This window comes from Molothrus ater, chromosome 21 (assembly GCF_012460135.2).
Source record: "Molothrus ater isolate BHLD 08-10-18 breed brown headed cowbird chromosome 21, BPBGC_Mater_1.1, whole genome shotgun sequence".
Classification (NCBI taxonomy): Eukaryota; Metazoa; Chordata; class Aves; order Passeriformes; family Icteridae; genus Molothrus; species Molothrus ater.
Genome location: NC_050498.2, coordinates 8,794,329 through 8,808,619, shown reverse-complemented (window position 1 = coordinate 8,808,619; position 14,291 = coordinate 8,794,329). Strand labels below are relative to the sequence as shown.

Sequence of the window (14,291 nt, the reverse complement as noted above, 5' to 3'; positions counted from 1 at the left end):
CATCTACAATTTCATATCTATTATATGTAGATATACTTTTATATATATATTGAAATAAATATTGATGAACATCTACAATTTTATATCTATTATGTGTAGATATACTTTTATATATATATTGAAATAAGCATTGATGAACATCTACAATTTTATATCTATTATGTGTAGATATACTTTTATATATATTGAAATAAGGATTGATGAACATCTACAATTTCATATCTATTATGTGTAGATATACTTTTATATATATATATTGAAATAAGCATTGATGAACATCTACAATTTCATATCTATTATGTGTAGATATACTTTTATATATATTGAAATAAGGATTGATGAACATCTACAATTTCATATCTATTATGTGTAGATATACTTTTATATATATATTGAAATAAGCATTGATGAACATCTACAATTTCATATCTATTATGTGTAGATATACTTTTATATATATTGAAATAAGGATTGATGAACTTACAATGTAAGTTTACATCCACACATACCCATGTCTGTACCACAGGAATTTACACACACAGGGCTCAAACTGCATTTACAAACAATATTTAAATTACACACCCCCACCCAGCAGGCCTGATGTTCACAGAAAGCTGCTTAGGAAGCAAAAGCCATCCAGAGCTGTTGAGCACACACACAGCAACACTAAAAAAAGTGTTCTGGCTTAGGGAACTTCAGTCACATTTTGTTGACTTAAATATAGCAAAGATTAGGAAAAAACCCGCCACGAATTTCAGTGGAAGCCACACGTTCCTCATTTTGAAATCTATCTTTTTTCACACGTGCAAATCTAGCCTTCAAAATTAAAGCCTTGATGGGTTTGGTCTCTGCTCTCAGCTTCATTACACTCCCAGGAGTTCATTTAGTGCAATGCCAGCTGCTGTCCTTGTCTGATGCCACAGCCCAGGCTGTGCACAGCGCTGGATTCCAGTGCAGTCCATGGGACTCCTGCCTCTCTGGGGGTCCCAGGTGTGCTGTTCCCAAGGCATGACAGCTTTTTTTTCAGGAGCTCAACTGCCAGAGCCACTTTTACCCTGCCTGCTTGGCAAGGCACTAATCCAGGATTAGCTTTGCATAACAGCACCTCACAAGGCAACGTTTGCACTGAAGCAGATAAATAATCCCCTTCCACTCTTCTGCAGGACAAATACTTGTCAAGAAGGTCTCAAAGTTCAACCGTTCTGCAGGAAAGCTCTAAAAATTCCTATTTAAGACCACAGCTGACTTGCAGATGGGATACCTATCACATAGCAGGGCTGAAAGGGCTGCAAACCCTTCCTGGCTCCAGAAAAGAACCTCCCTGGTTTACCTCAGTCTGATTATACTCAAAGCATCTTAGCAAAGGGCCTGGAGGATGCACATCCCATCTGAGCTCAGCACCCCTGATCTGCTCTGCTGCCTGATGCCCATCAGCACCACTGGTCCTGCCCTGATTGCTCCCCACAGGGATGAGCTGCAGTGGGAGGTGACCCAAAATGCAGTCACCCTTCCTTAACTCACTCCTTTTTCTCCAGTCTACACCCAACCCGTGAGAGCTCACCGCAGGAAATCAAATTCCATCTGCTAAACAGAACTTCACTTCTGACAGAAGCTGGGGAAGACACAGAGCCCATCTCTAAAAATAAATTTGCCTAGTGCATGGAGTACTTAGCAGCAAACATAAAAATAAACTATTTAAAAGAGCGAGGAAAACAACTGTGGCCAGTTTTTGTATCAGGGTGGCTGAGATCATTTGTTAGAGCTCTGCTCACACAGGAGCTGCTTTGTAGGGCTGAACAAAGAGCTGACAATACACCATTGAGCCTTAGTGCAACCCAAACCATGGAGCATAAAAAGACAATTACTGCTAGTCAAAAATGCAAATTGATCAACAAAAAGGGTTTATGGTGACTGTGACTGGCACTTCAGAGCCTAAGTGAGACAAAGCAAAACGAGCTATCGGAGCCTGAGAACACAACAAAACTGGGCACTGCAGCATCTGCTCTCTGGAATCAGAGAAAAGGACAAAGTCTCTCCTCTGGAGCTCTGGGGAGGCTGTGGAAGCACCCAAGTGTTGCACTCGTGCAAAAGGAACCAGCTGTGGACAAACTGGGTGTCTGCACTCTCACCCACAGGAGCAGAATGTGGGCTCATGTTCTGTGCCAAGCATTTTTGGAGGACTCCTTTCCAAGGTGCTGGAACAACAAGGAGCCTGTTTTCACAATCTCACTGCTCTCCCAGACGTTGTTTGAGTCACTAATTCTTACCACTTCTGACTGAAAGAGCCCTGACTCTCAGCTCCCTCAGCTGCTGCTCACACAGCTCCCAGAACCAGACTTAGAGCTCCAAGAATTTTGTTGTTCCCCCCATCCGCCTCAGCAACACATCATTTCCAGTCAGTTCTTGCATTTTGCCAAATGTTCCAAACCTGCTGCTTCTTTCTCCTCAACTTTTCTGATATTCCTTTTTCTTTTCCTACACCACCGTTCTTCAGTTGCAATAAGGAGAAAAAAGGATTAAAATCCAGTCTTTCCAGGTGGGTAAAGAATTGCACATCTGTGAGGGTTTTGGTTGGTTTTTTTTTTCAGTCATCAAATGCTCTACAGAGAGAATAAGTTAACAATTCCCTGGCAAAGAAACAGCCTGGAGAGCGCTTTCCCTGGAAAGCCAAAGGCTGCCTGGCACAGGAGCACACTGAGGTGAAGGATGGGATCAGTTTGGAAGTGAAACTTCACCTACCCCTGCCAGCTCCTCCCAGCCATTCCCTCTGCACCGCTTCTCCTGAAGGCAGTGGAGGAGCCGCCCACGTCCTCAGCTCTGCAGCCCAAAGCAGCCTCCTCCTGCAAAGCTGCTGCCCCTACAGAGCAAGAGAGCAGCGTGCATGTGGCACTGGGGGGACACTGGGGGGACACCGGGGTGACACTGGAGTGACACCGGGGTGACACTGGAGTGATACCGGGGGGACACTGGGGTGACACCGGAGTGACACCGGGGTGACACTGGAGTGATACCGGGGGGACACCGGAGTGACACTGGGGTGACACCGGAGTGACACTGGGGGGATACTGGGGGGACACCGGAGTGACACCGGAGTGATACCAGGGGGACACTGGGGTGACACTGGGGTGACACTGGGGGGACACTGGGGGGACACTGGAGTGACACTGGAGTGACACTGGAGTGATACCAGGGGGACACTGGGGTGACACGGGGGTGACACAGGGGTGACACTGGAGTGACACCGGAGTGACACCGCTGTGACACCGCTGTGACACCGGAGTGACACAGCCCCACACCTGGGGGTTAATGGCTTTCCTGAAGATGACAGAAAATATTAAAATATTAAAAGTAACTGCTCTTTTTTTTTTTTTTTCCAGTCCTTCAGCACTCCTGGGAAGTGTTCAATTAAAATAAATGAGGCCACGTCTGAAAGATGTTCCACATCTCTGCAGGTTTAGCCCATAATGGGTTATTTTGATAGGAGTGCATTTATTCCCATACTAAAAATGCTTTCCTAACTAAAATAGTTTCATTCCTCAAAGGAGAAGTAATTCAGTTGAAGACCACAGGTTTCCATTTTGTGGGTTATGCCTCTGTACACCAGACCTATTTTCCAATTCCTACCCAAATAAATCATCTTAGAATTTAGAGTCAAAATTCCCATTTTTTCAAAAAAAAAAAGGGACTTTGGGATGCCTTTTAGGAAAGACTGTTGTGACATGAGCTTCAGGGCTGCCATGCAATTTCTTTTGAGTTAACAGAAAGTTCTGTCCCCTGCCATTAAAGCCCCCTATATTAAACTGATCTTTTTGGTGTATTTTTTTCTGGTGAAACAAGAATTTTAATTACATCCAGCAGTAGAATCAGGTGCTATAATAAAGGAGGAGAGATAAATAGATGAAAAGGTGAGAGCCAGGATAAGAGGATATGCAGAGGAGGCACAGCACAGATGAAAAGGGATGAACACAAGCGCCTGACAAAGCCCAGAGTGGCTGAAAGCAGCTCCTGAGAGAACAAATTCTGCTTTTCACAGGAACACTCTCTAAGTGCAGCCAATTCAGATTTCACACCTGGCCATCCAGTGAGGACACACTGCCCAGACAAGGCTCACAGAGGCCAATTCTGAGCCCTGGGAGAAAGAAAAATATTCTTTTAATAAGCTTGAAATACCCTGAACAACTCACTAATAACATCCTTCTGGTCCAAGCAGCACCAAAACCAGCGAGGTTCAGTGGTTTTGGTGCTGCCCCATGGTTGTGTTTGAAGCTGGTACAAAAAGCTCAGTGTTGCACCAGCTTCAAGGTTGTGCCCTTTGTCCTCAGGGAACAGCAAAGTCCACCCAGCCCAGATTTGTCCACAAGGAAGAGAAGTTAAAGTTCCAACCCGCAGATAACTCTGTCTCCCAGCACAGAACATCAGGAATTAAAGGGGTTTTCTTTTGTTTTAAACACACGGGTTTTTAAGGAATAAGGAATCTCCAAGCACGCACTAATGGCACAGATTAAGGAGAGCTGCTCACGAGGTGCAGTCAGAGGCAGTTATGACATTCAGAAGGAATTCCAAGACAACAACTCAGAAAAGAAGATTCAAGGCAGAAAGAGTGCAGTTGTTGCAGCCTACTCACCTTCCTCATTGCTACCACCCACCTGAAAGCTGCTGAGTCTCCTCCTACCCTTCCCCACAGCAATTACAAACACCAGTGATTTCAGCAGCTCAGCAGGACACGAAACAAAGCTCAGACTAATAAAGAGAGCTCACCTCCCATTGCACGAGTGGAAAGTGGCTTTTGAAACCCTCACCTGAAAACAGGGGATGAAGCCATTGTTACAACTGTCACTTAGCCCATAAGGAATAAAGGAAAGTCTGTTCCACGCTGCAGAAATGATGGATTGGAAGAAGGAAGACTGACATAACAAAGATTGTTTCAATGGGAAAATTAATGCATTAAGAAGAGCTGATGTGTATTATCATGAGGTGTTAGGAAGCATGAGAATCCCCCATCAAACTGAGGTGAAACTACCTCTAAAAAAGCAGAATTCCTAATAGCAAAACAGCACCAAAATCCCCTGCCCAAACACAACACATGTGGTCCAAGGCATGAAAGAATAACACCACACTTTCTCCACCTCAACCCACATCGTCACCATTAACTAAACCAGGATACCCACTTGTTGGTAAGCACAGAGCAGAGAAAACAAGGGCAGGAGAAAACCCTGAAGAAATGTCGTAGGTGCAGTTGGAAGGGGATAACCCGGATTCACAGCACTTTATAGACAAATAGCTGCTATCAAACATCACCCCTTCTCTCAGGTCACCTTCATGACCTGCCAGGCATCTGAGAGGCAAAACTGGAATAAAATGGGAATCTTGCTGCTTTATTATCTGCTGTAAACACCACATGACACTGGCTAGAGAAATAAAAACCAGACGAGGTGCTTAACCCCGGTCAGCAGAAATGCTCCCATGGATCTGGGCCTCACATCCACGAGCCCAGGCAGCCCACGGGGATGCAGGGATCACCCAGCCAGAAAAGCACAGCACATTTCCAGTGGAAAAGCACACAAAGGCCATGGCTACCTGCCTGTCCGCAGGGAGCAGGACACATTTCTCCCTGTGTCACCAGGCACCGTCCCTTGGGCCGGAGCAGGGCGAGTCTATCCCACCTTCCCGGGGCTTTGGAGGAGCAGAGCCGCTCTCCAGCGCGGTGAGGTGCCAGCGGCTCATTTCTCGCCCTCAAGGCCGGCGAGCAGCAGCCTCCCCTTCCACCCTGCTCCTCCACAGCACTCCCGGCTCCCACACGGGCCCCTCGGCTCGCACAGCACCGGGGCCGCCCGGCCCGGGGGTCCCCTCAGAGCCGGAGGGGCCGTGAGGGGAGCGGGGCGGCGGCGAGGGGCGCGATGGGCAGCGCTGAGGGGCCCCGCTGAGGGCCCGGTGAGGAGACCCCCGCCCGCCGGGACAGCCCCGGGCCCGGCCCCGCACTCACCACGCTCCGGCGGCTCCGCTCGGCCCGGCACAACGCGGAACTGGGCCCGGCACAACACGCCCCGTCCCGCCCCGGGCTCCGTCACTTCCCGAGCGCCGCGGCCCCGTCACCTCCGGGCGGGCGCGGCGGAGCGGCCGGGCGGGAGCGGCAGGTGAGCGCTGAGGGGATGTTCCTCCATAGCCCCCTCGTTTTCCCCCTCAGGGCCGCGGGGTCCCGCACGGTTCGGTGCCCGCTCGGTCTCTGCCCTCCGTGTCCGCTCGGGCCTGGCGGGGCTGAGGTGCCGCAGCCCGCGGTGGAGATGGAGGCGGCCCCGCTCCTCAGCTGAATTTGGGGTATTGATTTAAAACCTCCGGCATTTCACAGTTTTTCTCTCCGTTTTTAGGTGTAGTTTTGACATGAGGCAAGGCTGAGAGAACTGGGAGTGTTCAACCTGGAGAAGAGAAGGTCTGAGGTGACCTAATTGCGGCCTTCCAGTAGGTGAAGGGAATTCACAGGAGAGGTGGGGCAAGGCGAATTACAGAGGCCTGGGGTGATAGACAAGGGGGAATGGTTCACACTGACAGACAGGAGGGTTAATTGGATATTAGGAAAACATTTTTCCCTGTGAGGGTGGTGGGACCCTGGCACCAGAGCAGCTGTGGCTGCCCCATCCCTGGAAGTGTCCATGGCCAGGCTGGCCAGAGCTTGGAGAAATCTGGGATAGTGGAAGGTGTCCCTGGCCATGGCAGAGGGTGACACAGATGAACTTTAAGGCCCTTTCCAACACAAACCATTCTATGATTCTGTGATAATTTGCCATTTTATCTCAGCTCTGAGTCAAAGCCCATCACCAGTGAGGTGTTTGCAGTCAGAAAGCTGTGTCTGGGGAGCTGTTCCTTTGTGTTTATAACAAATGTTCTTTGTCTTCAAATAACCAAGTGAAAACCAGATGAGAGCACACAAAATGCTCTCAGAAGCTGAGAAACCCTCAAGTAAATTCTGTCTTTCCCCCCTTCCAGAGGCAGTCTCCAAAATCCGCCATGATTTCTCTCTTTGAGCCCGAGTTCCTGAATGTCATCATCGGAGTGGTGTGCGGCGTGTGCCTGGGCTGGGGCATCCGGGGGAGGCTCCGCAGGAAGCCTGGAGCTGGGGCAGTGCCAGACCCTTCCAGCAGCCTGGGGGGCGAGCCTGACATCATGGGGGAGACCGGGGAGCTCAAGCTGGTGCTGATCGTCCGCAACGACCTGAAGATGGGCAAGGGCAAAGTAGCAGCACAGTGCTCCCACGCTGCTGTCTCTGCCTACAAGCAGGTTCACAAAAGGGATCCCGAGCTCCTGAAGCAGTGGGAATACTGTGGACAGCCCAAAGTGGTGCTCAAAGCTCCCGATGAAGAGACTCTGGTGCAGCTGCTGGCTGAGGCGAAGCGCCTGGGGCTGACTGTGAGCTTGATACAGGATGCTGGGCGTACTCAGATAGCTCCAGGCTCCAGGACAGTCCTTGGGATCGGACCAGGACCAGCTGATGTTATAGATAAAGTGTCTGGTCACCTTAAACTCTTCTAAACTGGTACCAAAAAGACCTGGATGTGTTCATGTATGTCAGTACTGAAGGGATAAAAATCTAAGTTGGGGTTTTTTGCCATCTCTTCCCTCAGTGTTAATAAAATAAGCAAGTTTTGTAAGATTTAATTTGTAAATCGTGAGTTTCTCTAGCTTTTGTTCCAAAAGTGGGAAAGAATATTCTAGGCTTAGGGCAGTTGAGGAAAGCAGAGCTGGCACAAGAATGAACCCAGTACATTTACAATTTGTGCAATTGTTTGAAGATTTTGCACATTGGGTGATAAAGTTTAAGAGTTTCCTCTTTCTGCCTGTTTTCTGTAGTGAATACATTCTTTAATTCAGAAAGGCCCAGCTGCTGAAGCAGTTAAGGACTGGAGCTGGGGGTAACTGTAGCCAACTTCCTGCCCAAACAACTGCTGCCACAACTTGTGACTGGTACCAGGCTGACCAGTTCGACTGGATTTGCAGCCCAGACCAGTAAAGAGCTGTGGGGAGCAGCTGTAAGCTGAGCTTCCCTCTGGAGGGGTCTGTGTAGCTCCTACACATGCAAAAATGTGCAGTTAAGCCAAGGTGTGGGGAGTTACCCTCCATATAAACAACTGGGCACTCAGGGACAGACTTAAATCCTGGTTTTATTGGGATTAACAGGTGCTCCTGGGTTTAAGGAAGCACCCTGTTATAGATATTAGTGCACAGGTCAGAGCACCTTGGGGGTTCCAGTAAATTCTATGTGAAATTTGTGAAAGTTCTGCTGTTAAGCACCTTTGCCAACCTCTCAGCCACGTGTTCCAGCCGAGTGTTGTGAACCAGTTTGTAGGAGAGGGAACAGGATTGATCCCCATCTCCAGCCATCCACAGACCCAGAGGGAATGGCAGAGGGGCTGAAATGCCAATAAACACAGAGGATGGAAATGTTTTTATACTGCACCTCTTACTTAGAGGCAGAATCCTTTCCAGAGACTCACTGCAGGCTTTGCTCCACCTCTGCTGACCACAGAGAGCGTGGGGCAGGTGAGCCCCTGCCAGCCCCATTCCATGGAAGGGCTGCAGTGCCCAGCCCCAGGACCACAGCACACAACTCTGGAGCTCACAGGAGGAACAGGGAGTGGGATCTGGATCCTGATGGCCAGAGTGGCTCCTGGTTAAGGAACAGGGAGTGGGATCTGGATCCTGATGCCCAGAGTGGCTCCTGGTTAAGGAACAGGGAGTGGGATCTGGATCCTGATGCCCAGAGTGGCTCCTGGTTAAGAGACAGGAGCTCCTAGAGCTGCTGGAAATCTGGTCAGTGCTGTCAGACTCGTTACACTCAAATATGACAGTATTCATAAAGAAACATTTAAGTCAATTTTATTTGAAGCTAAATATGTTTAAGGCAATTTACATACCTAGAACATGATCTCAATTGAACTGGCAAACCCTACTACAATCCTAATGTATCATCTGGTCGAATATGCTGGAGTTGACCACAGTGCAGCCAACTGGTGAAAAGTGCTATTTTCTTCTCTCTCTGGCATAATCTCTCTCTAGAAAAAGCATTACATATTTTCCTGCATTCCCCCCTCAGTGCAAGACCCCACTACTGGTCCCCATTGCTGCTCTGCTGCTGGCCCCTCAGACCCCTGGCTGCACACACCTGCATTGCCCCCCACTACCACCAGCACTGGAATACTTGGTTTGAGTCCAAAGGTCCTTTTTTTGAAGACAGTAAAGTGAAGCTACCACTATGCAGCATGTCCACAGTCCAGTAATTTATTTTTAAATTGCGTAATTTCAAATTGCACAAACAAAACTGAACAGCAATATGCTTGAATTCTCTCTTCTGTACACTCAAAACAGTGATCTAAAACACCACAATATCCAACATACACAAACCTCAGGGCAGGGTTAGTAAATACACAGATTGGAATCATGGTGCTCTGTTCCTGAATGGAATGTCCCACAAAAGCACAGGATACAGCACAACATAAGGTCATCTGTTACATATGGAGTGAGCAAAAAGACACTAGCATTTTCTATATGCATAACTGGAAAAACCTGCATAGGTTAAGGGAAAAAAAAAAAACAAAAAAAACAAAACCCAAAACTTTTACTCATTTTAAGTCAGGCAAGGTTGTCTGTACGCATTTTAAATTCTTTTAGAGCTATGCAATCCAACCCAGGGAGGATATGCTGATTAGTGTTGTCTCTTGTCAGCAGTCTTGCAAGGTCAAATACAAGTATCTTGGCTTTAGCTTTCTCCAAATATACAGTGAGATTTAAATGCATTTAGAATAGACAGTACATACCGTAAGCTGCTCACATACAATGAAATTAAGATTCAATATTAGAGTGTAACACTATAGAGTGCAAATCAGAATCTTCACAATAGACTTAATGGTAATAAGCAGTCCTGCAAAAGCCCACTTTGAACAAAGTCGTTTAAACTATTCCCCTTCTGAAAGTAAAAGTCTAAATGGACATGGAATGTGAAAAAGATTTAACAGAAGTGATTCAAATCGTTCGCGCTAGAAAAAACAGTCCTTCATGAAATAAAGGTTACAAGAACACGAGGCAGAACTCTTTGCTTTTCCCTGTTATGAGTTAAAGCGGGGAGGGACGGTGGAGTTTCAGTAAGAAAAGTTGCTGCTCCAGGCTGGCTTGTGCTGCACCTCACATGCTGTAGCCGAAGCCAGGGCTGCGGCTGCCCGTACGGAGGGGCCGTGTAGCCGTAGCCAAAAGGTGCCTGTGGAGGAACTGCCACGCTGGGTCCTGCTGTCAGCATCAGCTGGGGCTGGCCTGCAACACACAACGGGCATCTTACTCCTCCTCAACTCAGAAATCACTCTGCTTAATGCCTCAACGTTTTTAGGAGGGTTTTTTCTATGCTTCACCCTGCTGACCTGGACTGGGCTTCTTCGGGGCCACAACGGGTAAAAACCTCAGGGCACAACACATGGCTAAAAATACTACAGTGAAGAAACCCTTACTAGAATAACCTGAACATAAAGAAAATACCCAATATAAAGTAGGTATAAATATACTTTAAATATAAAGTATATAACAAAAGATGCAAATAACCCCTTGCTGGAAGTCTGGAATGGCACAGTTATGTACACCTTTCCTTAAGGAGTCTGGAATGGCACAGTTATGTACACCTTTCCTTAAGGAGTCTGGAATAACACAGCTCCTGTACACCTTTCCTTAAGGAGTCTGGAATAACACAGCTCCTGTACACCTTTCCTTAAGGAGTCTGGAGTGGCACAGTTATGTACACCTTTCCTTAAGCAGTCTGGAATAACACAGCTCCTGTACACCTTTCCTTAAGGAGTCTGGAATGGCACAGCTCCTGTACACCTTTCCTTAAGGAGGCTGGAATGGCACAGCTCCTGTACACCTTTCCTTAAGGAGGCTGGAATGGCACAGCTCCTGTACACCTTTCCTTAAGGAGTCTGGAATGGCACAGCTCCTGTACACCTTTCCTTAAGGAGTCTGGAATAACACAGCTCCTGTACACCTTTCCTTAAGGAGTCTGGAATGGCACAGCTCCTGTACACCTTTCCTTAAGGAGGCTGGAATGGCACAGCTCCTGTACACCTTTCCTTAAGGAGTCTGGAATGGCACAGCTCCTGTACACCTTTCCTTAAGGAGTCTGGAATGGCACAGCTCCTGTACACCTTTCCTTAAGGAGTCTAGAATGGCACAGCTCCTGTACACCTTTCCTTAAGGAGTCTGGAATAACACAGCTCCTGTACACCTTTCCTTAAGGAGTCTGGAATGGCACAGCTCCTGTACACCTTTCCTTAAGGAGTCTAGAATGGCACAGCTCCTGTACACCTTTCCTTAAGGAGTCTGGAATAACACAGCTCCTGTACACCTTTCCTTAAGGAGCAAGGACAACCTTCAATCCTGCAGTCTACAGCCCACCTCAGCAGCCACAGCACTTATCTAGTATTTTGGAACACATTCTTTAAGACTTCATTTCACATGGAGAATGTTCCTGTTTCCCAGGGCTTTCTCAGGAAAAAAACAAGATTAGGGAAGGCTTGTTTAAAAAGTGAAATATGTTATTGATAACACACAAACTAAAGCATTACCATAAACAATAGGTTGTGTTTCTGTAGCTTGCTCCTCTTCCTTTCTCAAAGACTCTGATGCATCCAGTTTATCCACCTGGAATTGAGACCAACAATTAAAGAAATCTCCTCTAAAACAGGTACTTATTCGTGGCAGAGAAGTGGAAAAGCCTTAGTGGTATCTCAACACCCATCAAGAAAAGGAGACCATTTACAAGTTAAGATCAATTCAAGTAGCAATGTTGGTACTGGTGCAGTCAAGATTGTCTGTTTCCTGAACAAAATCCCTCACTGAGGGATTTTCAACTACTTTGAAAGCTCACTCCAGGCTGAAGCTTTGTACAAAAGGTTCTGGACTGGACTGGAGCTGGACAGTCTTTGGACTCAGATTTGAGCTCAGTCTCAATTGGAGACCTGCCTTGGAGCAATTGCCAAGATAATGCCCAGACCTGGAGAAGTTTCCCTGGAGGTGACGTTGAGGCAAAGTAATCTGGTTTGCATTTGGATAGAGCAGACTGCAATAGCATCCGACATGTCACTTGAGCCTCAAGATTTCACTTTCCAAACCCATTCACTCATGCAATTTAAGTTCAAATGCAGAGAATGCATGTGTATAAGACTTGCTTTTTCCACTCCAGAACTGTGTGGCAGTCAGCCTAAACCCACAGATACTCCAATTCTTCCAGCTTTACACACAGTAACAGACAAGCCTGGCCAGCTTCACTGCTGCACTGCGAGTGCAATGGTGCTGTTTGCCCACCCCTACAGAAAGGCAAGAGAAGGAACTTCTGTAGTGAATTATTGCTCATTTCTAAAGACAGATCCAAGGGAACTCAGCATTTCTATAGTCTAAGGCAGGCCCTGAAACTAAAACCACAAAATGAGGTACTGGTATTTTACCTGGGAGATAAGACTTAGAACAAAGTCTGAGATAATCATGCCAATTACTTTGAAGGACAATAATACAAGATAAATGTTTCATTTCATTTGTGTCCTTAATAAAGGAGTTTGAAGGTTTCCTGCACTTACACAGGGTCACAGTGTTATTTATTCAGCTACAACATTCACAAGTGACTTTTCAGCTGAACTGTGCTACATGAGCAAATATCTGCTGGCAGCTGCAGGAGCTGTGAGCTCCTCCTTTCAGCTGTGTGTTCCATAAACCTGGTCCTCTGTAACCTCAAGCTGAGGCACAACTCCCAGGGAGTGGCAGAAGTCCTGAGCTGGAGTTCCCTCAGTGGCTGGGCTTCCATGGCCAGCCTGGTGGTGCCTCCCACAGTATCTGGCTCGCAGCTGCCAAAGTGCACGGGGTCGTATCCAATGCTCCAAGACTCATTTCCAGACACCGTGCTGGGAACTGCGCTGCTTTTAACTCCAAACAGCAACACACTGAACACACAAGCACAAGTTTAGAGATGCAAATCCAAGGAGAATGTGCAGAGTTTGCTACTAAGCAGAGGCATTTGGCTTACTCACACTTGGAAAGCCTCCAGCCCAGGACATTCAATGCATTTTGGAGCCAGTTTTGATGCCTCCCCTCAGAGCTGAACAAATACTGACAAGAACAAGCGCAAGTTTGAAACCAGCCCTCAGGATGGTTCTTACACCACTTGCTCGAGCATCACCAGCTTCAGGGCCCTACACTTGGAGCAAGATTGACTGAAAGGCTTTTCCACAGGGACTGCAATAAGCTGCAGAGGAAAAGTAACATGCATTCAATGTTATCGTGTTATGTGTGCATGAAAAAGAGGCAAAAGTACTGAAGCACGAGTGAGGTCTGAAGATGACTGCCATACAGGCTCCCCCCAAAAAACCACACGCAGCCCACAGCAATGCCTTGGAGCTTCAGGAGTAGTGGGATGTAATTGCAATGACTGCTACACATGCGTAGTTTATGCAAACACTGCAGTTCAATTACCTTTTTTCACACACACGCTCTCCTACTTTCCTTACTAGCTGCTGAAGGACCTTACACTATGTGTCTTAGGTTAGCCTTGAGTTCCAGTGGTGTCTTTACAACCAGCAGTTTTTGCATTTAGTCCATCTTCAAAGCTGTCTGTCAACTTTGGTTTGCCCTTTGCTGAACCACATTAATGGAAAACTCCTGCAAGGGCTGACCCCTGGGCGCAGGAGGATCACGGTGGCATTTGTAGGGAAGCAGATGGACAAAAAACCTTGGATTGCCCTTCTGAAGGTCAAAGTTACATAGCAAAAGGCAAGCCCTGGAGTAGCCTCAGAAGAGCAATAAGCATTACCATTTCATTTTTTTTTTTAATGAGGTAGCAAGAGAAGTTTAGTGAAGCTGAAGAGCTTGGAAGGCAGTCTTTTTTTGGACAACTACTAGAAATTTACTGTAGGGAGGAGAACCACAGACTTGTTGTAACAGCTGAAGTTTTAAGTTGCTACATGAACGAGAGCACTGTGTGGATTAGATCAGCACCATGAGAACTGACACCTGAGTGAGGAAGAGTCCCTCTGGAGCAGCCAGTATCTACTCTGCCTACGGTCAGCGCGCATTAGTCATGGTCCAGAGATCAGGAACTGGATCACAGCCCTTCAACTGGCAAATGCCAGACTGATTTAGGCATTCACAGACTGATTTCTTGTTGTAGGAGGTTGTTTCAGTCAGATTGGCTGTCAAATAATAGCATTTGTGTAAGTATTTGTGTGTTGTTTCAATTGCAGGCTGACTGTGATCCAACTGATCACCTGTATGCC

The 14,291-nt window shown here is 47.1% G+C and overlaps 3 protein-coding genes across 9 annotated transcripts in view; 1 reads left to right on the top strand and 2 right to left on the bottom strand.

The window, feature by feature from the left end:
- The window catches only part of VMP1 (vacuole membrane protein 1), a 62,485-nt gene extending 56,400 nt beyond the window's left edge, over positions 1-6,085 (bottom strand). The window contains exon 1 of the mRNA XM_036394957.2: positions 5,984-6,085. The gene's annotated coding sequence lies outside the window, so the exon portion shown is untranslated. The remainder of the gene's footprint in view (positions 1-5,983) is intronic.
- Positions 6,083-7,645, top strand: PTRH2 (peptidyl-tRNA hydrolase 2). 6 transcript variants are annotated; one of them, XM_036394960.2, is made up of 3 exons: positions 6,083-6,134; positions 6,366-6,456; positions 6,982-7,645. In XM_036394960.2, exon 3 carries the CDS (start codon positions 7,003-7,005, stop codon positions 7,522-7,524), a length of 522 nt encoding a protein of 173 aa, XP_036250853.1. In that variant the 5' UTR covers positions 6,083-6,134; positions 6,366-6,456; positions 6,982-7,002; the 3' UTR covers positions 7,525-7,645. The 6 variants fall into 6 exon arrangements, with proteins under 6 accessions (XP_036250853.1, XP_036250856.1, XP_054372989.1 ...); XM_036394963.2 differs by having other exon boundaries at positions 6,102-6,134; positions 6,366-6,427; XM_054517014.1 differs by having other exon boundaries at positions 6,112-6,134; positions 6,366-6,434.
- A 1,609-nt stretch (positions 7,646-9,254) lies between these two features.
- CLTC (clathrin heavy chain) overlaps positions 9,255-14,291 on the bottom strand; it is a 30,400-nt gene continuing 25,363 nt past the window's right edge. For both annotated transcript variants that reach the window (XM_036395306.2, XM_036395308.2), the window contains 2 exons: positions 11,595-11,670; positions 9,255-10,296 (listed from right to left, as the gene is read on the bottom strand). In XM_036395306.2, the coding sequence (XP_036251199.1) occupies positions 10,043-10,296; positions 11,595-11,670 (330 nt within the window). In that variant the 3' untranslated portion in view covers positions 9,255-10,042. The remainder of the gene's footprint in view (positions 10,297-11,594; positions 11,671-14,291) is intronic.